The 22,441-nt window shown below is 34.1% G+C and overlaps 1 protein-coding gene across 1 annotated transcript; it reads left to right on the forward strand.

Moving 5' to 3' along the window:
- Nucleotides 1-411: 411 nt before the first annotated feature.
- RAD50 (DNA repair-recombination protein (RAD50)) lies at nucleotides 412-9,745 on the forward strand. The gene is made up of 27 exons (XM_078959568.1): nucleotides 412-759; nucleotides 1,000-1,086; nucleotides 1,436-1,603; nucleotides 1,834-2,009; nucleotides 2,122-2,236; nucleotides 2,312-2,540; nucleotides 3,549-3,727; nucleotides 3,832-4,002; nucleotides 4,478-4,582; nucleotides 4,661-4,768; nucleotides 4,847-5,058; nucleotides 5,130-5,222; nucleotides 5,309-5,436; nucleotides 5,947-6,061; nucleotides 6,163-6,292; nucleotides 6,379-6,588; nucleotides 6,663-6,871; nucleotides 6,999-7,200; nucleotides 7,271-7,440; nucleotides 7,522-7,837; nucleotides 8,067-8,192; nucleotides 8,289-8,341; nucleotides 8,489-8,639; nucleotides 8,777-8,839; nucleotides 8,915-9,048; nucleotides 9,130-9,258; nucleotides 9,431-9,745. Exons 1-27 carry the CDS (start codon nucleotides 637-639, stop codon nucleotides 9,468-9,470), a joined length of 3,942 nt encoding a protein of 1,313 aa, XP_078815694.1. The 5' UTR covers nucleotides 412-636; the 3' UTR covers nucleotides 9,471-9,745.
- The last annotated feature ends 12,696 nt before the right edge of the window (nucleotides 9,746-22,441 follow it).

Genomic DNA, 22,441 nt, shown 5'->3' on the forward strand with positions numbered 1-22,441 from the left:
CAATTAGGGTTTTCGATCAACAAGTTGGGTTTAGTGCGTAGAGTAGAGTGAAGGGTCATTAACTGTGTATATCATTCAATATGGCGGTAATCGATGATATGGAGGTGGAAAGACGAAAATACCCCGGTCTTTATTGTATGTAACGGAGTATATGGACGGAAGTGAATGGGAGGGACCAAAAACAATGGAAAAATCCAATTTTGGACCAGTGGTGCATCAAACTATCGTTTTGGACCAAAATCGCATAATTTTACCAAACACAGGGACCATTTTTGCAATTTTGTCTAATGTAAGATTGTGCGACTATTTTTGTTAGACAATTCTGAATGTAATAAATAAAAAAAACTCGCGGACCAATATCATGTACAACAAGCCAACAACTGCTTACAACTATAAATAAGTAAAATCGAGAATTTTTTAAAAATAGTCAAACACCCGCTTCCTTCACCGGAACTCCTAAACCCTACCACCACCTTCAACCTCCATCACTCTTCGCCGGCGTAGTGAACTCAATCTATTGAATCACACACTCGGATGCCCTATCATGTGCTCGTGTAGTATCCTCTGTTGATTCATCTCTACTAGTGAAGCCGTAAGTCAATCAGAAAGAGGGAAAGCGAAAAGAAGGGTTTCAAAATGAGTACGGTGGACAAGATGTTGATAAAAGGCATCCGAAGTTTCGACCCGGAGAACCGAAACGTCATCACCTTCTACAAGCCGTTAACGCTCATCGTTGGTGCTAACGGCGCCGGAAAAACTGTAATACATTTCCTTCTACTTCAACGCCTCCGTATCTTCCCCTCTCGAACTGGCTTAATTTGTCTAGTTCTTAGTTGATAGAGTAATTGGAACCTTTATACGTCATACTCTTTGTATTTAACCTACCGGTTGATGTGTTTTGGTTATTTACTAAGTAGGGTTCATCGGAAGTTATGTGTTCTTATGCTGAAGTGTGTTTGTTGGTGATGTTCGTTTATAACATGTTGGTTTGGTTTACAGACTATTATTGAGTGCTTAAAGCTATCCTGTACCGGTGAATTGCCACCAAATGCTAGGTCTGGTCAGAGTTTCATCCATGATCCCAAGGTTTCTCTCTTTCTATTTGTCTATATGCATACACAAACATGTTTATTAATACTGGATTCATGTATGTTTTTTTGTAAGCTGGTTTTCAAGCTGTCTGATGGTTTCAAAATTGACTAACAAGCGAATTTTTAATCAAATCCAACATACCTAAAGCTTTGCAAAGGCATCATATACAACCTTTTAACATGAAAACTTTGTATTCATTGTTTGTTTGAAAAGAGAAATGAGAATAGCCTGAAGATGGTTTGAAGCTATGCTAAATGGGCCTTGAAATGCTTATATAGTTATGTAGGTGTGCGTGGTTAATGGTTATGAAATGTTTTTAAGTGGATGAAATGTGTGGTTGTAGGTTGCAGGGGAAACAGAAACGAAGGCCCAAATAAAGCTGCGTTTCAAGACTGCAGCAGGTAAAGACGTGGTGTGTATAAGATCGTTCCAGTTGACTCAGAAGGCTTCAAAGATGGAGTACAAGGCAATTGAGAGTGTTTTGCAGACAATAAACCCTAACACTGGAGAGGTACTTTAAATGACCCCTTAACACTTGGAACTGTAGCTGTGTATCTTCATAACTGTTTTAAGGTCTTTATTTGCTAGATTTTAGTCAACCATGTCATTTACTAATGTATTGTGCAACTTCCTCAATGTGGCTTACTAATAGAATTTATTTTGGTGTTATGAACCACAGCTGGTGCATGCATGTTGATTATTATATGCTCAAAACAGTCTTCTATTATTGTGTAAATGCAGAAAGTTTGCCTTAGCTATCGTTGTGCAGACATGGATCGTGAAATTCCTGCTCTTATGGGTGTCTCTAAAGCCATCCTTGAAAATGTCATATTTGTACACCAAGATGAGGCCAATTGGCCACTACAAGATTCTTCGACTTTGAAAAAGAAGTTTGATGACATTTTCTCAGCTACAAGGTACTTCCTTTGAATTACATGTTTCTAACTTGGCTCTTTGTTTTCATTGTTACTACAACTGTTAGCTTGAGTAATGATTTACACCTCTTTCTGTTGTAAATTCCGTGTAAAGATATACAAAGGCATTGGAGATAATTAAAAAGCTTCACAAGGATCAAGCTCAAGAGATTAAGCTTTCTCAGAAGGATTTAGAGAAGCTTCAAATTTTGAAAGATGCTGCACTCAAGGTTCATATCTCTTCTTCTAATGTTTAAGATAGTCGATTCAATGCAACAACTTTAGATTTTGGGGTCTTCTTACAGCTTCGACAAAGCATCACTCAAGATCATGAAGAATCAGAAAGACTGGGGAGTAAAATGCAGGACTTGGATAGACATATTCAAGATGTGGATGCCAAAATTCGTCAAACTGAAGCTATACTGAAGGAAAAACGTAAGCTTGAAGACCAGGTTGCCACCAAGACTGCTGAAAGAAGTGCTTTGTTTAAGGAGCAAGAGCAGCGTTTTGAAGATTTAGCAGAAGAGAATGATGGTTTGTAATTTAGCATCTTAATTATATCAGCAATCTCTAAGACCATATCCAACCCATATCACCACACCATTTTTGCACCAAAATCGTGTAATATTGAGTGCAAACAGTTATTCATCTCTAACCCAGTACACCATTTTTACACCAAAAAGAATATTCCTTTTTTTAACTTATATATATATATATATATATATATATATATATATATATATATTCTATAATTCTTGTTATATTTATTAGCTCCTAACATTTTTTTTTCTTACATCAGTGTAATATATAACATGACATTACAAGTAATAATTTAATATATATGATTATTACAAAAGTTAAATACAGAACATATTAAGTTATTAACATAATATTACAAGTAACAGATATTACATATAAGTTATAAAAAAACTAATAAATATAAGGGGAGCTATAAAAATCTATATAAGTTAGAAAAAAAGGAATATTCTTTTTGGTGTAGAAATGGGTTGGAGAGGAATCACTGTTTGCACCCAATAGTACATGATTTTGATGCAAAAAATGGTGTTATGGGTATTTATTAGCTTTTTACAAATTAGTCATGCATCTGTTTGATATATAGCATAACCTTACAAGTAACAATTTAAATTTATTATATATGATTATATTAAAGCATCTAATATATACCATAATATTACAAGTAACAGATATTACATATAAAATAGTAAAAGGTATTTAAAATTTTAAATACATTTAAAACATAAAGATTAAATTCAATATATGTGATTAATTAATATCAGTTTAATATATACCATAATGTTACAAATAACAATTATTGCATTTAAAATATAAGTATCCATTAAAAGTAACTAGAAATAAATCAAACTTGAAACACCATTTTGGTTCAACAAATGGTGTTGGGTTTGGAGTAAAGTGGTGTAAAAAATGGGATTTGGTGTTGGGTTGGATATGCCCTAATTGGCTCTTTTACGAGTTATATATTTTCTCTTTGTTTGTTCTAATTATGTGGTAAATATTTAATAGACCCTGATGAAGATTTAAGGAAATGGAATGACCAGTTTAATGAAAGGATAGCAGTTCTTCAAGATAAAATCAAGAAGTCAAATAGGGACATTAAGGACATAGAGACAAAAAGCAATATATCTCAGCAACAAATCAATAAGTACAATGGGGAAGTCGGCAAGCTTAAGAAGGAAGCTGAAGTATCTTCTTCTCCTACACTGATACTGATTTTTTTTTTTTTTTACAATATCCAACCTCCAATTTTGGGCATTGTTACTAATTGGTATTGCTCGTGTTGCCTTAGATTTATGAGTCCTTGAAGAAGGAGAGAGACTCGACAATCCAAGAGCTTTACAGACAACACAATCTGGGTTCTCTTCCAAAAACTCCTTTCAGCAATGATGTTGCTTCAAATCATATAAGTCGCCTAAACTCAAGATTGAAAGATCTTGAGCGTAACTTGGATGAGAAGAAGGTAATGTCATTAAATAGTAACTGTTTTGTTAAACCATTTTTTGTAAAAAGTTCATGGTAAGTTCCACCTAATTACCTCCAACTTTAATATCGTTTCGTTTCTATGAAAACTAAATTCCATCAAAGGGTCTTTGGCCTAGTGGTATCATCAATCATGTTTGTTCTTAAGATCTCCCTCCTCAAATGATTGAGGGTTCAAGTCCCGAGGTGGATAAAGGTGTAGCTTAGGAGTAGGATTTAGGGCATATTTATAGCACACAAGATTTAGAAACCGAAAGACCTTGAAACCTATGATTCTTGGGAACTGGGTAGTTGAATATTCATTTCCGAAGCCTTTTGGAACTTGATTGTTTGCAATGAATTCTTCACCTTGATCATAATTGCTAGGCTGAGCAGCATCTGTCATTGTATGTTCATCTTTTTTTTTTTTTTTTTTTAATTGTAATTCATATAATTTGGAATGATTGTTTTCTCAGAAATCCATGGATGAAGAGCTTAAGGTAGCATGGAATCTTTATGGTGATTCAAGTGACCGATGTAAAGAGGTTGAGGCTGAAAAGCGTGCTAAATTAGAGATACAGGTAATGCATTCTTTAGCAGCTGCTTTATTCTCTTAACATTTGGGTTTCACATTCACTAATTTGTAACATCATATGTAGCGTGGCACAATGGCCCGAAAAAAAGAAAAAGAAAACGAGCGTGATAAATTGGAGCGTGATATTTCTGATGACAAAATGCGTCTGATTGATCAGAAAGAAAAGAGCCTGGTAATAATATACTTCAATTCTCTTACTTTCATATTTCAAGAATCAAGAGATATTAAATGGGTTATTTGGAATTGGCAGAGTATTGAGGTTGAAAGATTGAGTAAGCAGCTTACCGAAGGAGATTTTGAGACTAAAATACAGAGAAAGGCTGCAGAGGTACAATCTCTTGCAATTGCAGTTAAAAAACTTGTTGATGAGAAAGACGAAATGGCTGCGGATGCAGAAGAGAGATTTTCACTATCTATAAAGAAAAGGGAGTTGGAAAGCCACAAGAAAAAACACAAAAAAATGTAACAAGTCTATGCTCCTCATTTTATTTTATATAAACTCATTGATCATATCAATTTCTTTTGCTTTGTAGTCTAGACGAACACAAGAATAAAATCAAAGGAGTCTTGAAAGGGAGGCTACCTCTGGACAAAGATTTGAAGAAAGAAGTCTCTCAAGCTCTAAGGTTATGTTGTGTTTCCTGTACTTTTTCAATTTTATAAGCTCTAAGTCAATTTGTATTGAATTATTGATGATTAGCTTTTAGTGCAGGGCGCTTACAACTGAGTATGATGATTTGAACTCAAAGTCCCGTGAAGCTGACAAAGATGTTAGTGCAATGCAACTAAAAATACAAGATGTCAGCAATAACCTTGCCAAGCTTAACAAAGATAAAGACTGTAAGCCTTCATAAAAGCTTTAAAAGTTACACATATATATTTATATATCAAAGGAAAATTTCTTCATCAGCACTTAGTTTTGCTTCTAGTGAAATAACAAGTTAAATTAACTATTAATATTAAGTAATGATGTGTGGTTCGCAGAATGTTTTTTGAAGGAATAAAATCTGTTAAAAGGAATTGTAATTATCATGCTTTTGGTTGGCAAGAAATGGACTGAAATTCAACAATCAAAATTATTGTTTGTTTTTATTTATTTCGTTATATAAAACATGTATAGTGACGGTTGTTTTGTTTTCTAATAAAAAGAAAGAAAGAATGTAATTGATTCCTTCTATATTCCCCTAATAATGGTGAAATCTATTAAGCATGGAATTCAAAGGAATTGAATTACACCAATTTGGCAATAAAACACGCCATGGAATGGAATCTGGAATTCCAATTCCAATTCCAATTCCCTCGGATTCTGCCAGAATCACTTAGTTATTAATGATTCTGGTTATATTGCAGCTAGAAGGAGAGTTATTGAGTCAAAGCTTCAAACTCTGGATCATAATTCTGCCAACATTGAATCATATGTCAAAGTCTTGGATGTAGCTAAAGAAAAAAGGGATGTCCACAAAAGGTTCTATTCTTTCAACTTTTTTTTTTTTTTTTTTTTTTCATTTCAGAAATTACTAACTCAAGATGTTAATTAATTACTATAATACCCTTGACTTGAGACAGCAAGTACAACATTGCTGATGGTATGCGACAAATGTTTGATCCTTTTGAACGAGTTGCTCGTGCACATCATATTTGCCCTTGCTGTGAGCGTCCTTTCTCAGCTCAAGAAGAAGACGACTTTGTTAAAAAGGTTGTTTTTCTTTTGTTAGAAAGAATGAGGTATCAGTTCCATTGTCTTTTTACCAAAACACCCCTGTTGTTGGATTCAATTTTCAGCAAAGAGTTAAAGCTGCAAGCTCTGCAGATCGTATGAGATCGTTGGCTGTGGAATCATCAGAAGCAGAATCAAACTTCCAACAATTGGAAAAACTTCGATTAATGTATGAAGAATACAACAAAATTTGCAAAGAATCAATTCCCCTTGCAGAGAGGAATTTAGTCGAGCTGAAAGAGGAGTTGGACCAAAAAACTCAAGCTCTTGATGATGTAATCCTTTTTTTCTTTTTTGATTAACCCATTATAATAATAAATCGAACTTATTGTTAAAATAAACAATGTAGGTCTTGGGTGTTTTAGCTCAAATAAGTTCTGATAAGGAGTTAGTTGAATCTTTGATGCAACCCGTAGACACGTGTGACAGAATTCTTGGTGAAATACAACAGCTGCAGCAGGAAGTTAATGACTTGGAGGAGAGACTTGATTTGTGTGGGGTAGGTGTCAAATCCAAGGAAGAAATGCAACGTGAGATACGTACTGCTGAATTTACAAAGTATGATTCTACATATACAAACTCTATTATGTAGTATGTAAGACATGGCGCAAGGGTTTTTCTTTCATGCATTAAAGTATAAATAAATTCTATGTTGGTTTTAATCTGGTTTAATATATTAATAAAGGGAAAACTCAGAAAGAGAGCTGGAAAAGTTACGAGAGGAAAGAAGGGATCTGGAGCTTAATTTTCAAAGGGTTTCTTCCAGATGGCATCTTGAGCGAGAACAGAAAACCAAATCGGAGATGGCCTTAAAGAATCTAGTGAAGTTGGAAGAGGAGCTTGAGCAAATAGCTGAAGAGTCAAATCAACTTGACATTGAGATGAAGGTAATTTGGTTTCATAAACAAATCAAGTACATTGCTCTATTTCTCATTTGTATTATATATATGGTTTCAGCATCTACAAGAGTCTGTTGGGCCTTTATCCAAGGAGATGGAAAAGTATAGAAGTGCTCATGAGAATAAGAAAAAAAAACTCAGCCAAGAATACGAAGAAGAAGCTGAACTGAAAAGAAAGTTTCATCAGGGTGTTGACATGCTTGATAAACTGATCTCCAAGATTGAATGGCAAGTTCCCGTGTCTCGAGGGTAAATTCGTCATTTTTGTTTGTTACTGTCTAATGTCTAGTATTCTTCGGTTCCTATCAGGTATGAAAAAGAAAATATCCTGGACAAACTGAAAGATCTGGAAGAAAAGCTGCGTGTAGAAAATTCCAAGCTTGAAAACTACAAAATCAGAAATCAGGAAATTTCAGCTGAAGTGAGCAAAACTGAAAATCTGGTGCTAAATCAAGATAATTTAAGACGTAATATTGAGGACAATCTGAGGTATAGAGAGGTAAAGGCGAAAGTAGATGCGTGTACTCTTGAGATTGAATCCCTGGAGGAAAGAATCCTTGGCATTTCTGCCTCTGAAGCTCATCTTGGAAAGCTTACTAAAGAAAGAGAGGGGCTTCTTTCTGAGGTATGTTTCAGTTATCTACCTACTTCACTTCCATTTGTTTGCATCCTACTTTCCATTTCTTCTTATCAGGACATCACTATAATTGGATGGCTCTTTTAAACTTTAATGCTGTATTTTAACATGCTATAATAAACAGATGAAAATCTATGATATTGTGACTATTATTATTATTATTATAGTTTGAAATGGAATCATATATTTGATTCTAAAATTCTGCTTTGTTTTGCAGCTAAACAAGTGCCATGGTACATTGGCTGTATATCAGAAGGCTATCTCAAAGAATAAAGTTGATCTTAAAAATCCTGAATATAAAGAAATTGACAAACGGCATTTTGATCAGCTACTCAAGCTCAAGGTGATAATAAATTGTGATTTCCCTTTTATCAACAAACTTGTCTTACTTATCATTGTGCCATGAAGACAATACCTTCTTTTTATATATTTTTATTAGACTACTGAGATGGCGAACAAGGATCTGAATAAATATTACAATGCACTTGACAAGTGAGTTTTTCTATTCATAGCTTGTTTTTTGTTTCTTGAAGCCATAATATAAATTAGGGTTTAGGGATTGTTGTTATGTTTACTTGTAACTTCTAACCAACATAGGGTTTGGTTTGATACTTTGATGTTATTTCATCATCCTAATAGGGCACTCATGCGGTTCCATGCCATGAAAATGGAAGAAATAAATAAAATCATAAGAGAGTTATGGCAGCAAACGTACAGAGGGCAGGATATTGATTACATTAGTATCCATTCAGATGCTGAAGGTGGTGCTACAAGGTCTTATAGCTACAAGGTAAATTCCTAACTTTTTTTTTTTTTTAAATATAAAATAAAATTAAATGAAAGTATGTTGCTAAGTATATCTCACATTTTATTCTTAACACCCCAACTCTAATGTTTATGGGTATGGGCGATTGATTGTAAGTTCAGGTTGTTATGCAAACTGGTGACGCGGAGCTTGAAATGCGGGGAAGGTGCAGTGCAGGTCAAAAGGTCTAATTCCCCATTCCCATTGGTATTTTGGATTGAAGGGTAAATCCGTAATTTCACATTTCATTTCGGTCTCAGGTGCTTGCTTCACTTATCATTAGATTGGCATTAGCAGAAACCTTTTGCCTCAACTGTGGGATACTTGCACTTGATGAACCAACCACCAATTTAGATGTTCCAAATGCCGAAAGTCTTGCTGCTGCTCTCGTAAGGTACATTTTTTTTTTTAAACTTTTGATTTTTTTACTACTGTAATTGGATTATATTATATTATATATATGTTTTTTGTCCAGAATAATGGAAGATAGGAAAGGGCAGGAGAATTTTCAGCTGATAGTAATTACTCACGATGAGCGATTCGCTCAACTTATTGGTCAACGCCAGCATGCAGAAAAATACTATCGGGTTGCAAAAGATGACCAGTAAGTCTAAACTATTTTTTTCTTCATTTTATAGGGTCAAATGAAAAGAAATAGCAATGTGCTTTCATTTTTTTTTTTTTGTTTATTATATTCATATACTACTTCTTAATAGAATGATATAAATAAATAATTAAGAAATAATGGATGTACGTTGGTATTTCTTGTTTTTCAGCCAGCATAGCATCATTGAGGCCCAGGAGATCTTTGATTGAACCACACGAATGTTTTGGTGGTAATGGGAAACTGTGAAAAGTGAAAAGCATCCAACCATCATGTACTTATTACTATCATCATTACAAAAAAAAAAACCCGATGACGTCAGCATGACTAATTTAGTAATGGAGTAGAAATGGGGTAATGTGAAAGTGGGAGTTCATAAATCATAAAAACCCTCCCGACATATTTATCGCATATCAATCATTCTACGACGATTCTTGTTCAATTCAGAAGGGAGATTTTGAAAAAAAAACATGTGCTTTTCAATCAACACCCTATATACGCCACCATGTGCATAGGCCCACCATCAACACACACATACACTCTCTTTCTAATAATGACAACCATGTGGTGGTGATTACTGATGATGGCGGTGGTGTAGAGGGTTCTGGTGGTGGGGACCGGTGGTGGTGGTATAGGATCCCTATACGTCCCCCTTTGCAACTTGACATAAATCATTTAGCTCTTAGACTTAGATCTTATGACTTATGTCCCTCCATGTCTTTTGGCTTTATGCTATCTTATCCTTTCACCTACTTAGTAAATGGTAAAATTTGTCTTTTCGGACAAGTTGGGTAAGCAGATCAAACATTTTTCATAAAGATTTTTTAATGCCATGTCATTAAAAGGAGAGCTTGTTTATATACGTACCCGTCGAACTCATTTATATTATTCTATTGTTTTTTGTATAAGGTGGGTTAATGAGAAGAGAGTTTTTTCAAAATAAAAAATCTTTAAGAAAGCGGAATTTAAAAGCTCTCATAAGAAGCTTTTTTGAAAAAAGTGGAATGTAAAAGCTCTCATAATAATTCAGGTTTTTTTCAAAATGAAAAATAAGAAAAGTTTTATTATGAATTCTCCAAGTAAAAAAAATGTTTGGACCATTTTTAGATTATTCATCAACATTTAGTATCTTATATACCATGATAAATTTTAATATTATAAAAAATGCAACTATTGCCACTTTTTTTCAAGACTACACGAAATAGGTTTTTTTTAAGAAAAAGAAAACAATTGCTATTTTTCTTTCAAGACATTTCACAAAAAGCCATTTATTTTATTTTTTTATTAGGTTGTAACCTCTGTGTTAGACGATTAACGATGAAAAAAAAAATTCTACAATGAAAAATAATAATTTAATAATACATATGTAAGTAATTTATTTTATAATAATTGATATATATTGATAAGTTTATGATTGCTATGTATAAATATATTTAAATTGGTTATTAAATTTAAATAATGTTATTTAATTCTTAATTAATGAGAAAAACATAAAAAATATAATGTGTAACTTGGCATATTAAATATGAAAATAATTATACAAGATAGAATGAAATAGTTGTTAAAAAACATCTAAAGAAATAAGGATCATGCTTAGGGATTTGAAGTTTAATATGAATTAATAATTAATATTGTTGTTAAATATAATAGAAAAAATAAATTTCTATGTAGGAAAATCTTAAATGCAAAAACAAAGAAATAGATATGAGAAAAGATCGACACTTGTACAACTTGTTTAATAGAAGGACAAGTGACAATTTTAAATTATATTTATTAGAAAATAGAAAGGTAGATTTTTTTATTTTTTATTTTTTTATTTTTTTTTATAACAAATAATGGTTTCACAACTGGCTTCTCACAAAAATCAGCGGTTAATTAAGAAAAAAGTAGTACCAAAAAGTATCATTATCCATTTTTGAAACCAAGCTACTGAGACATGTGAAATTAAAACGATTTAAGAGTAGATTAAAATTATTGTTTTGAAAAATTTTAAGAAAAAAAAAAGAGAAAACTACTATTTTGTAAAAAAGCTTTAAGGAAAATGTTATCTATTTATTATTTTTAACTATATAGCAATATTATAAGATAATTTTTTCTATAAAGTGTTTTTGCTTGGAATTATGTTATAAAAACTAATTTTATTGGGTTTCAATTCAAATGGATGGTTTTGTTAAATATAGTATATAGATTAAAATTACTCGAGTTTCTATTAGGATTAGGCCATTAGAAGTATCCATTAGCACACTGCGAGGTGGTGACGCGGTGAACGGTAAACACCTCACCGACTGATGTGCGGTGGATTGGTGTCCATCCGAAGGCAACATACCTTCACCACATACAATTCTTCTTCGTTCCAATGGTTATATTCTAAAACCGTTATTAGCAACTACTTTTCAGTTTTATTTTATTTATTTATGTATTTTTTTTTAAATTAACCACTATAACACAATACAACCTAATACTTTATCTCACATAACTAGTTCACACAATACACTAAACTTTCCACTACCAAAATGAATACAAATAATCCTCTTACTAAAGTCACTCTAAGGTCCGACTACTAAAATGAATATAAACAACCCGCCTATCAAATTCACCATAATATTCGGTTGAAATAAGCCTCATGTGAGTGGTTAAACAACTCTGGCTCAGTCAGTTTTACACATGGTTCTAAAAAGCGAGTTATGGCGAACCTCAAGACGTACTATGGTGCGAGGCGTGACCTAACTGTTACGAAAACGTTCAAGGTGGATTTGTTAAGCATGTAGCCCAAATAACGTGTCAAGGCGTGCCTTATCGCGTTATGACGCGATTTTTTTTTCTTCTAATCGGCTCTAAAATAATTGAGTTTTTGTTAACTTTTTGATACTAAATATTAATATAACACTTCTAAAAACTTGATATGTTTGATAAAATTCAATAATCGTATGATTTATCTTTTTTAATTTATATAAAATAGTCATGCATTGAAAAACGTCATGACTTACAAAGTTTGTCATGATTTAACTTTGATCTTGTCGCCAAACTCAAGACTCACGTTATTTAGAACCTTGGTTTTACATACTACAACTTGATGCTCCTCTTTTTTCACCCCTTTTCAACCCAAACAATTTTACTAAAAAAAATACCACAATATTACTCAATGCCACCCATTAGCCCAACCTATTTTCACATTTGTTTGCTCTCCTAAAATATATCCCCGGAAGCCCACCCAAACCAAGCTGGAAATCGTATTGTTCAGGAAACAAAACTTGAGCCGCAGTTCCCTTACCATCCGACCCTAAAGGAAAAGGAAATGGAAAAAAAAAATCCGTCTAAAATAGGAAAAGCAGTCCTCAACAATGGGCACCAATAGAAGAAAAAATATTAGCAAAATCATGGAACGACATTTCCAAGGAACCCATGTATGGAAATGCACAAGAGCAAGAATATTTTTGGCGACACATTACCGAGTGGTTACACAACGAAATGGGTCTTGGCGAGTACCGTTCAAAGCATGAATGTACAACAAAGTTAAATGAACAAAACAATCACAAAGTTCAACACGGTGTACAAAAAGCTTGATGAGCCAAAGAAAAAGCGGGCAAAGTGATACATGTTTTTGAGATGATGCTTGGAATATTTAAAATTGAAAATAATCGGAAGACGTTCAAAGTTGTCGATGTTTGAAAAGTCTTTACACGGTCACCAAAAATGAAAACTTTTACTGAAAAAGAAGCAAAAAATCCGAAACAAGTTTTACAATTTCATCAGATGGTCGTTTCGGGTTTAACTTGAACTAAAATGACGAGTTTGATCTCGGAGAGATAGTCCGCCCAATTGGTAGAGATAATGCAGAAAAGAGGGTCTGCATCTAATGCATTGAGATCCAACAAAGGTGATGACATACGTAAGGTGACAAGTAGCTTTGAAATATATAATTTGAATAGTCGTTTGCAATTCGAAAAAAAGAAATTAACCAAGAGAGAAAAGCGCGAGAAGAGAATCGAAAAGCACGAAAAAAAAAAACAAAAATGTCACAACATGTAATTTTTAACGCAAAATATCGATCATGAACTCGTGATGAAATTTTAATTGTCGTTTTTATGTATGTGATGGTTTTTAATTAATCAATGAAACATTCCTTTTTTATTATTTTAAATATGTTTAATAAAAAAAGGAAAAAGTGTGTGAGTGAGATGTGGCAATTTCCTGTAAATTAAGGAGTATAAAAGAAAATGAGGTGACAACGATATACAAAAGAAAATAGTAAAGTACCAGCCCTTAAGGCCTTAACAGAACATTGCATGCCCACCATGCGGTTGAAATTTTGTTGTTTTTAGAATGTCATTAGCCAATTTTGTTATTTTGAATGATATGTACACATTTCTTGAATCATTAATTTATGTTGAAACTCTAAAACATGTTCAAAAGATCAAATCTTGCCAACTTGAAAGTATAAAAATTATTTTTCTTTCTACTGTGGTCTCAAATCAAAGTTGGTATAAGGGAGATATTGACAATGACTCCTGATTTGTAGTGTTATGACTTTCTTTGGAAGCTCGCTATCTCGTCATTCACTAAAACTAGCGACAATTGAAGGAATAAAACGTCTGTTCATACAACATGCTTTTGAAACTAGCACATGGAGAAAAAGTTAACTTAAAGCGACCGGTTGTAAAGCTAACTTTTAATGAACAATGTCATAGAAAAATTGGTCCGAATGCACCATATTTGTGGGCATAAAATGACTTTAGAAGTAACTTTTTTCCTTAACCCCTGATCATTAGTGTTTTAGGTTGCATTTTAACTACTAAACCAATTAAAATGGGTATAAATAGTTATATAATTGAAGAAATTTTGTAATTGGGCTAGAGGTGCACAAAGTAGATAGTTTTTTTTTTTTTTTTTTTGCAAAATTCAACATATGATCTTAATAAGAGTTTTTGAAACAAGTCTTCCTATATTAATAAAAGAATAATTTTGTTTGTACATGTATCATTCTTCTAAAACTTCGTATTTAATGTTTGCCAAATGCTAATATATTATAGCTCTTTTAACAGTTTTCTGTATGTAATATTTGCCACGTGTTATTATATTATAGCATGTCACACCCTCGAACCAAACGACGGCAACGTTCAGGGGGCTTGTGTGACTATAAATTGAAATATCATCACAATGAATATACATGAAATATAACACAATCATCACCAACATTACATATTACGATTGATATTGTTCACAGCAAGTACATTGTTTTACATTATGTAATTCGAAAATATAAATTGTATGATAATTGACACATGCATACAAGAAATCCCAAAATACTCCTGATGGTTCTTCAGCTTAATGATTATCTGAGAATACAAGTTGTTTTGAAAACGGTCAACATATATAATGTTGGCGAGTTCATAAGCATGTTTGATTGAAAAACTTTGTGTCGGTTGCATAATTCAGAAAATCCGATATTTTCTATAAAATTCTTTGAAAAAGATGTAATGACTATGTATAACTGTATGTGTGATTTTTATTGTAAAATCATGAGTATATGAAAAATCCAAATTCCTTGTATTATATATGTTATGAGAAAAAGGTAATGATTAATAGTGTTTCCCGCCAGAAAATCCGATATTTTCTGATTTATAAAAGTGTTATAGTTCTTGCATCATTGTATAAGTTGTTTTGTATCGACACGATCGAAGGGTTTAATCTCCGAAATGTTAAGATGATATTTGATCTCTATGTGAATCGTTATAACCATGCATGATAATGACTAAATTGTCTGTCTTGGCATTTTTTCAAACGCCGGTATTTGATCAAGGTTTTGTCGCCCTAGACTGGCCTAGTCTAAATGTAGTGAACAATTGAGGCGTGGGGGGTCACCCTATATAGATCTATACACAAACTCTCGCTCTCCCTCCAGGAGACTCTGATTATAACTACATGCTACGACTATACACTCAGTGATGTCAACCGATAAGTCCCACTAGATCCCCAAATATTTCCACATGAATATGTATAACCTTATATGTATTTAGTTTACAAACACTAGTTGATATATCGATGTGAAATGATAAAGCCCAACAAAACATGCAAAAAGGACACCTGTGGCTCATTAGACGTGTAAATTGTTTCAAGGCTTGTTAGGCATGCAAAAGGACACTTAAGACCCATTAAGCATACAATGAATAATTTAGGCCCAATAAACATGTAAAAGTAATTTAAGCCCATTAAGCATGTAATTGGGTCACAAAGACCCAATAAACATGAAATGAATATATTGGGCCTATTAATCATGCAAACGGATCACGAAGGCCCAATAAACATGTATAGGAAGCAGTAGGCTCAATGTTCACACTCTTATTGTATTTCATTTGTTTATTATAATATGGTTCTTTTAGTCGAAAAAATTTATTCATACAGTTATAAAAATTCTAGCGAATTTTTATAATGTTATTTCTAGCGTGATACGTCAAAATTTTGTAATTTGTACCTGTGTTTAATAAAATTACACTTTAGGTCCCTTAAGAACTAAATTAACATTTAGAGGCTTATTTTTACATAAAATGTCATTTTGGTCCATTTTAATTAAAAATAACATTTTAGTCCATCAATTTATAAAAATTTGTATTTTCGGCCCAAATGTTTAGTAATTTATGAATTTGACCCAAAATACATATTTTGACATTTTCGACCCATTATTGCAAAAAATTACATTTTCAACCCCTTAATTTCATAAAATTACATTTTCGGCCCATTTTTGCAAAATTAACATTTTTTTGGCCCAAATTTTGAGATATGTGTCATTTTTAGCCCCTAATCTCGTTTATTCTCATTCTTGGCTCAAGTTTTGTTTAAATAACATTTCAATCATTAAAGATTTATATTTTTGCAATTTTGGGCCTAATAAAACGTGAGGCCCACATTAAAGCCCAAAATGCCAAATTTTACACTTTTGACCCTTAGGAAAATATGGTTGTTATAAAAGCTCATTTTTAAGATAATAATACCCTTTTAGCCCCTATAAAACCGTGGGTGTCACTCGTGACCCCAAACTTTTGTTTATTTTCCAAAAGTGATTCTTACACAAGATTTTGTTTTGTTTTTCACAACTTGGGCATTTATGATACTTTTAACTTTGTAATATGATGTCTAGGGTGTTTTTTTTAAGAATCTCACTTGTTTTTATTAGAGTCTTATAGATCTATCGAGTTTAGCACATAAACACAACAAAAGTCAAGAAAAATCACACATAGCATGCATAAATGTATAGATCTACACATAAATACTTGTATTCTCCCCCCAAAACATATAAAAATAAAAAACAAGGGGGGTATGAACTCACCTTTGCTTGATGTTTCAGGTTTTGAAGAAGAGATGGAGAGTTTTTCAGCCCTTAGCAAAATTCCTTGAATGGTTTTCGAACTTAGGAGGGTTCTAAGAGTATGATTTACAAACACTTGTTTAGAAGGAGTGTCTTGACATAAAATGAAGTTATAACACTTGGATATGTAAGAACTTACCAAGAAATGATGGTTTTGGTGGTGAAACCTTCTTGAAAATGCTCAAAATCTCGAAAAGTAGAAAAGAAAGGAAGAGTTGTTTTTGAAATTGTGTGTGTGTGTTCTTGATCCTGCTCTTGGCCGAGAATAAAATAAGAGAGGGGGTGAGAAGAGTGTGCATGGATACATGAGACTTGTCTAGATGCGTGTGGTGTATTAAACTTGGTTATCCTCCAAATAATAATGATGTGTCATAGTTTGATTCGTTTAACCTTCATTGTTGTTGTTGTTGTTGTTGTTGTTATTATTATTATTATTATTATTATTATCATCATCATCATCATCATCATCATCATCATTATTATTATTATTATTATTATTATTATTATTATTATATTATTATTATTATTATTATTATTATTATTATTATTATTATTATTATTATTATTATTATTTTACACACTTGGGCCAGAATGGGGCAATTATAGGGAAGCTTGGGCCTTATCTTGGTCCTTGCTCGAAATTATGAAGCCCATAAGGAAGGTTTTCAGCCCATTGGGCCCTTAACTGTATTCATGGCCCAATTTGACATAAAAGAATGGATTTATGGCCTATTATGGTTAATTGGATTAATTATGGCCCAATAAGGCCCATTAGAGTTAGAATGAATCATTCTAGGCTCAAATGGTCCAAAATGTTATTGATTTATGAATTGGGTCCATTTAGAATCCAACTAGGGTTTCCAAGCCCAATATGGTTGAATTGAATGCTTATTGGTCTTTTCATAAGTGTTTTAATCACAATTATTTATGGTAAATTCAAACATAAGAATCTTTTATGTCACGACGACGTGGCATGTCGCCTATGTGCACTCAAATTATCTTGGTTTAATACTTAAATCATGGTTAATTAAATGTTTCTATTTATGTAAATCAAAAGGTTTTTACAAATGTTGGTTATTCTTATTTATTGATATGTTTTGTATGTCATGGTTGTTTATATCCTCTCTTGCATGTGTGAACATAGAAACAATTGCATGTATACTTGTTTTTGATCTTATGTAAGGTCCTGAAACGGATCTTACCAGTGATCAAGCAAACAAAACAATCAATAATAACGAGAATGAAGTAGAAACAGAAATCAGAACAAGCTTGCATACACTTCTATTAACGAAAAACGTCTGGTACAACTCGTCTACAGCAACCGTGAACTCCATGGCATCAACAACCATTAAAAGGCTTACAAGACCTCTATATATAGTGACCTGGGCCGACTTGGGTTTACGGCCGTAAACTCATGCTTTGGCCGTAAACTACTAAACAAGCTACCAAAACTGCATTTATACCAAAAAGAACCTATTACAATGAAAGCCTAGACTAAACCATTATCAGACCCTTCAATCTCCCCCTTGGTTTGGTGCTAGCTTGAAGTTAATCTTTGTCAATCACCATCACATCTGCCTGCCCCATTTCCCCATTCCACATGCGTTTATTGATGATCTCAGCAAACATGGACGTGTATTCCTTTGCGGCTGACTCAAAAATCTCCTCAGCAACTTTAATTTGATGAAGGCTCAGATGATGAATGTCCCATTTCCTGAACTGGAACAAATCCCTTCGATCATATAGACGGATGCATCCATCTTTTAGTTTGATAACAGTAGACACTGTAGTCTCATCGAATACCTAATAAGTCATGGAGCTTAGGGATCCATCCGGGTAGCTTTGAAGCATGAAGATTTGTTTGACCTGATTTGTTGCAGGCCACATCACCACCTGAAGTGGATGACCAATTTTGGGATCTATGATATCAGGGTAATGCTTTATGACAGACTCAACACCCTTTTTCACCTGATCTTCAAGAAAATGTTTGAACTGAGTTGCCTGTTGATTATCTGAGGGGTTTGCGAAAGGAGATTGGGACAGCTCTGAAAGATCCACCATTGTCCACGAATTGAAATCATGACAATCTTTGTAGAACTCTGTGTTGCCACTCTTTCTCCGCACGATCCACATATTTAGGGTATCATGAAATCCCCAAGAATGATCCCTGACCGATCACCATACGTGTCTCTAAACCGTACGGCCTCAAGATCCGTAACAATGATTGCTGATTGATTCCCTGGTGCATTTTTGTCGGAACTCCTCTTGAACAAGAGTTGTCCCTTTTGAGCAGCTTTAGCTTGTCTATCACGTGTAAGTTCTGCAACATGTGGAGCATGAGCGGGCTCTTCTTTAAAACGATCTACGACCCGTGAAGTTTGAGCAGTTGGCACGGCAATAGGATGAGCTTGAGAATGAAGATTGATTATGTACTCATCTACAGATGTTTTATATTTGGCACTAAGATCTTCTTCAAGCTTCTTCTTTAAATCAAAATAACTAGAGGTCAGGAGATTAAAATGAGCTTGAAGCTGAGAGATTTGCTTGGTCTTTGTTGCCCTATCATCCTGAAGATCAGAAACTTAAATCTTCAGATTCGTATTCTCGCTCAAAAGATCTTCGAATTGAATGCTGAGCTCTATATTCTTCTGGTTAAGCACATTCACTCTCCTTTGAAGCTCATCAACCACATAGTCATCTTCTCCTGAATAACCTTCTCTAAAAGCAACTCCTTTAGCTTTAGAGGAAGGTGCAGCTGTTTGTTCCTGGGTAAGATGCAAAGCTAACCGCACAGAGGCCTCATCAAGATCTACCCTTGGAGTAGAAAATCCTAGTGGAGCGGAGGAGCCACCAGCTTCAAAGATGGTGCTAGGACCTCCATAAAAAGGTTTTGTTGAGACAATAGCAGGGGTAGTTGTTGGCGTAATCGGCAAGCCACGAGTCAAGTTAGAATCCAGAGGCCCAAACCTAGGATCATGTATTCTTATCTTAGATGGAGGCTGTAAGGTCTGGTCTGTTGTACGATCACCCTAAAGTGGTTCAATTATAGGTGAGGCACCGTCAAGGGGAGGAATCCCTGAAACTGTCACCATTGGAGTTGTAGAACCAACCATTGGCTTTGTAGAAATGGGTGTTGAATCAAGAACGTCTTCAGAATCCCTTATCTCCGTTGTTGGGAGAGCAATATCACTGATATTATCAAGCAACGTGTTGAGGTTGGCATTCGACAAAAAATCATCATTACTTCCAAAATTGGTTGGAATATCGTCTCTATCAAAACCTGTAAGGTCAAGGTCTTCATACTGATCGATCTCGGTGGCATTCATGGAAGACCCTTCATTGTAGTCACTTTCAATTCGAACTGATCGCAGGTCATGCTCCTCAGCTACAGCCACATTAGGAGCAACTGTCTCTTCCCTTTCCTGATCTGATATAGTGATCACATCTCCATCCGAGATCACCCTTTTTGATGAAGTGTGCTCTGAAGATATCTTATCAGAAGATCCGTGGGACTCGGACGCCTCATTTGGTTCAACAAATCGTCCAAATTTAACCAATGGATATAGTCCTTGAAAAGTAACCTTTCCTTTGCGATTTTGTTTAATTAGCCCAATAGTGTGAGGGCCCAAGGACTTCATATCAAGTGTATCTCCCTCCTTTACCATGTCAGGAAATTATTTGTTGATGAAGAGCTGAATGAATCTAGGATACATCAAAAAGGTATCCCGTGTGATGGAATTGATGTTGACCACAAATTCATCCAGGATAAACCTTGAAAAGTTGAAACCAATTCCTGCAGCAAGAGAAACTATAGCTCCAATGTTTCTCAGGGATATTTCATCTGCACCAGACCTCCTGTCGGAGATGCAGCTCATGAACACATGGGCTAGGAATATCCAGTAGGTTGGTAGAAACTTTTTCATTGTAGGGGGAGAATCGCCTTCATATCCCATCTTCTTCAAAATTTTCTGAGCATCTTCAATACCAATTTCAGTGGGAAAACTCGGTAGGTCATTGATCAACAATGTCTCTCTGATGAACTGCTTATTGATCACAACTTTGCATCCTTTAACGATTGCATCTACAGTCACTGCTCCATCATCGTCTCTTGTCATTTTGGCAGTCTGCCAGAACTCTCTTATGATTTTCTGATAGACAACGGTGTTCATGGTGATGGCGGAGGCCAAACAACATTCTCTCAGTCCATGAATCATTGACTTGTTCTACATGGGCCACCGAAGGATCAGCCAATACCATTGCAAGATTGTGCATGTCTGCGAACTTTAAGGCTGCCATTTGATCTGCACTAACACATACTGAGAAAGACAAGAAAGATATTTGAGCAGATAATATTTTAAATGATTTAAATTCGAGCCCAAAAATGAATTATTATTATTTTTAAAATCAAGTTTAAAGTCAACTAGGAGTTTACGGTCAATGGGGGTTTACGGCCGTAAACTCGTGACCGTAAGCCTATGGCCGCAAACGGAGTTTACGGCCGTAAACTCTATACGGCCGTAAGCTTGGATCGTAAAATTTGACGATTCCTTTTTCGTCGATTTCAGGCTCAAAACACGTCAAATCTAAGAAGTAAACACATATCTACGGTCGGAAACATGATACCTTTGAAGTGATCGGAGCAATTTCACAAAATTAATTTTTTTTCGAGGAGAGAGAGAGAGAGAGAGAGAGAGAGAGAGAGAGAGAGAGAGAGAGAGATAGAAAGAGTTTGCGGCCGGAATCTGAATAATGAAAGGGTTTCCGGCTGTAAACTCATTTATATCTTTGACCATTTTACCTGCTGACCACACAGTGTAAGGCACAGTCCAATATTTTCAAAAAAAAATTCAAAAAAAAAACTTTTTGAGGATTAAAATTAAAGTTAAAATTAAAAATAAAATAAAATTAATTTTCAAAATTTAAAAATTAACAATTAAATTTTAACAATTAAATAAAAAAATAAAAATAAAAATAAAAATAAAAATAAAATAAAATAAACAACCTAAAATTTTAGTTACTGAAAATAATTTTTGTGACACTGGGATCAAAATTGTTGGACAGCCCTATTCCACTTGTCAGTACCCTTATTTTCATGTCTTCGTCTGATCGATCGCCAGTATTGTGGTCCACTTAAGCACAAAACATTTGTGACAGAATTTGGACAATTTAAGAATGACACGAAATTTTTTGCCCTTATTCTTAAATATATTTTCTTGGGACCATTTAGCTGATTACAATCAGGGATATTGTTGTCCACCTAAATTGAGCAGTGAGATCTACAGACAATCTGTATGTGTTCAATTTTTAATTGTACTAGAACGTGTTTCCGGCTTCCTAATATGCTCCATTAATCAAGGACTTCCAGAATACTCCTTACATCGGATGAGCAGACAATTATTAAGAGAGAATATAGATTTAGAATGCATATGCTATACATCCAGGTCGGATCTCTTCCAATCACGTAGAGGATGAAACATATGAATAACTGAAGTTTTAGAGGGATTGAGAAGAGAATTATGCATATACTGTGTACCAGGTCGGATTATAAGTCACGCAGAGGAGACAGTATATGGCTAACAGATAGAAAGAATTGCATGGAAAAGAGATTCAGAGAGATAGAATTGCATATGTTACAGTCCATGTCGAATCTCTCGATCACGCAGAGGAGGCAACATATGACTAACAGACAGATAAAGAGAAAATAACCTTCTACAAACCTAGTTCATTGGAATTCCCTAGTCACCCCATCAGTACCAGAATGAAGGATAGAATCCGCACATCGAGGACAAGTTAATCCACAGTTCTAGATACAGGTTCTTT

The sequence above is a fragment of the Lactuca saligna genome, chromosome 6 (assembly GCF_052625555.1).
Source record: "Lactuca saligna cultivar CGN05327 chromosome 6, ASM5262555v1, whole genome shotgun sequence".
In the NCBI taxonomy this organism is placed as follows: domain Eukaryota; kingdom Viridiplantae; phylum Streptophyta; class Magnoliopsida; order Asterales; family Asteraceae; genus Lactuca; species Lactuca saligna.

Coding starts and splice junctions, on each gene's coding strand:
- RAD50 (XM_078959568.1), top strand. CDS start 637: ATGAGTACGGTGGACAAGATGTTGATAAAAGGCATCCGAAGTTTCGAC. Junction 6,062..6,162: donor AAAAGGGATGTCCACAAAAG/GTTCTATTCTTT, acceptor GACTTGAGACAG/CAAGTACAACATTGCTGATG. Junction 6,589..6,662: donor AAACTCAAGCTCTTGATGAT/GTAATCCTTTTT, acceptor TAAACAATGTAG/GTCTTGGGTGTTTTAGCTCA.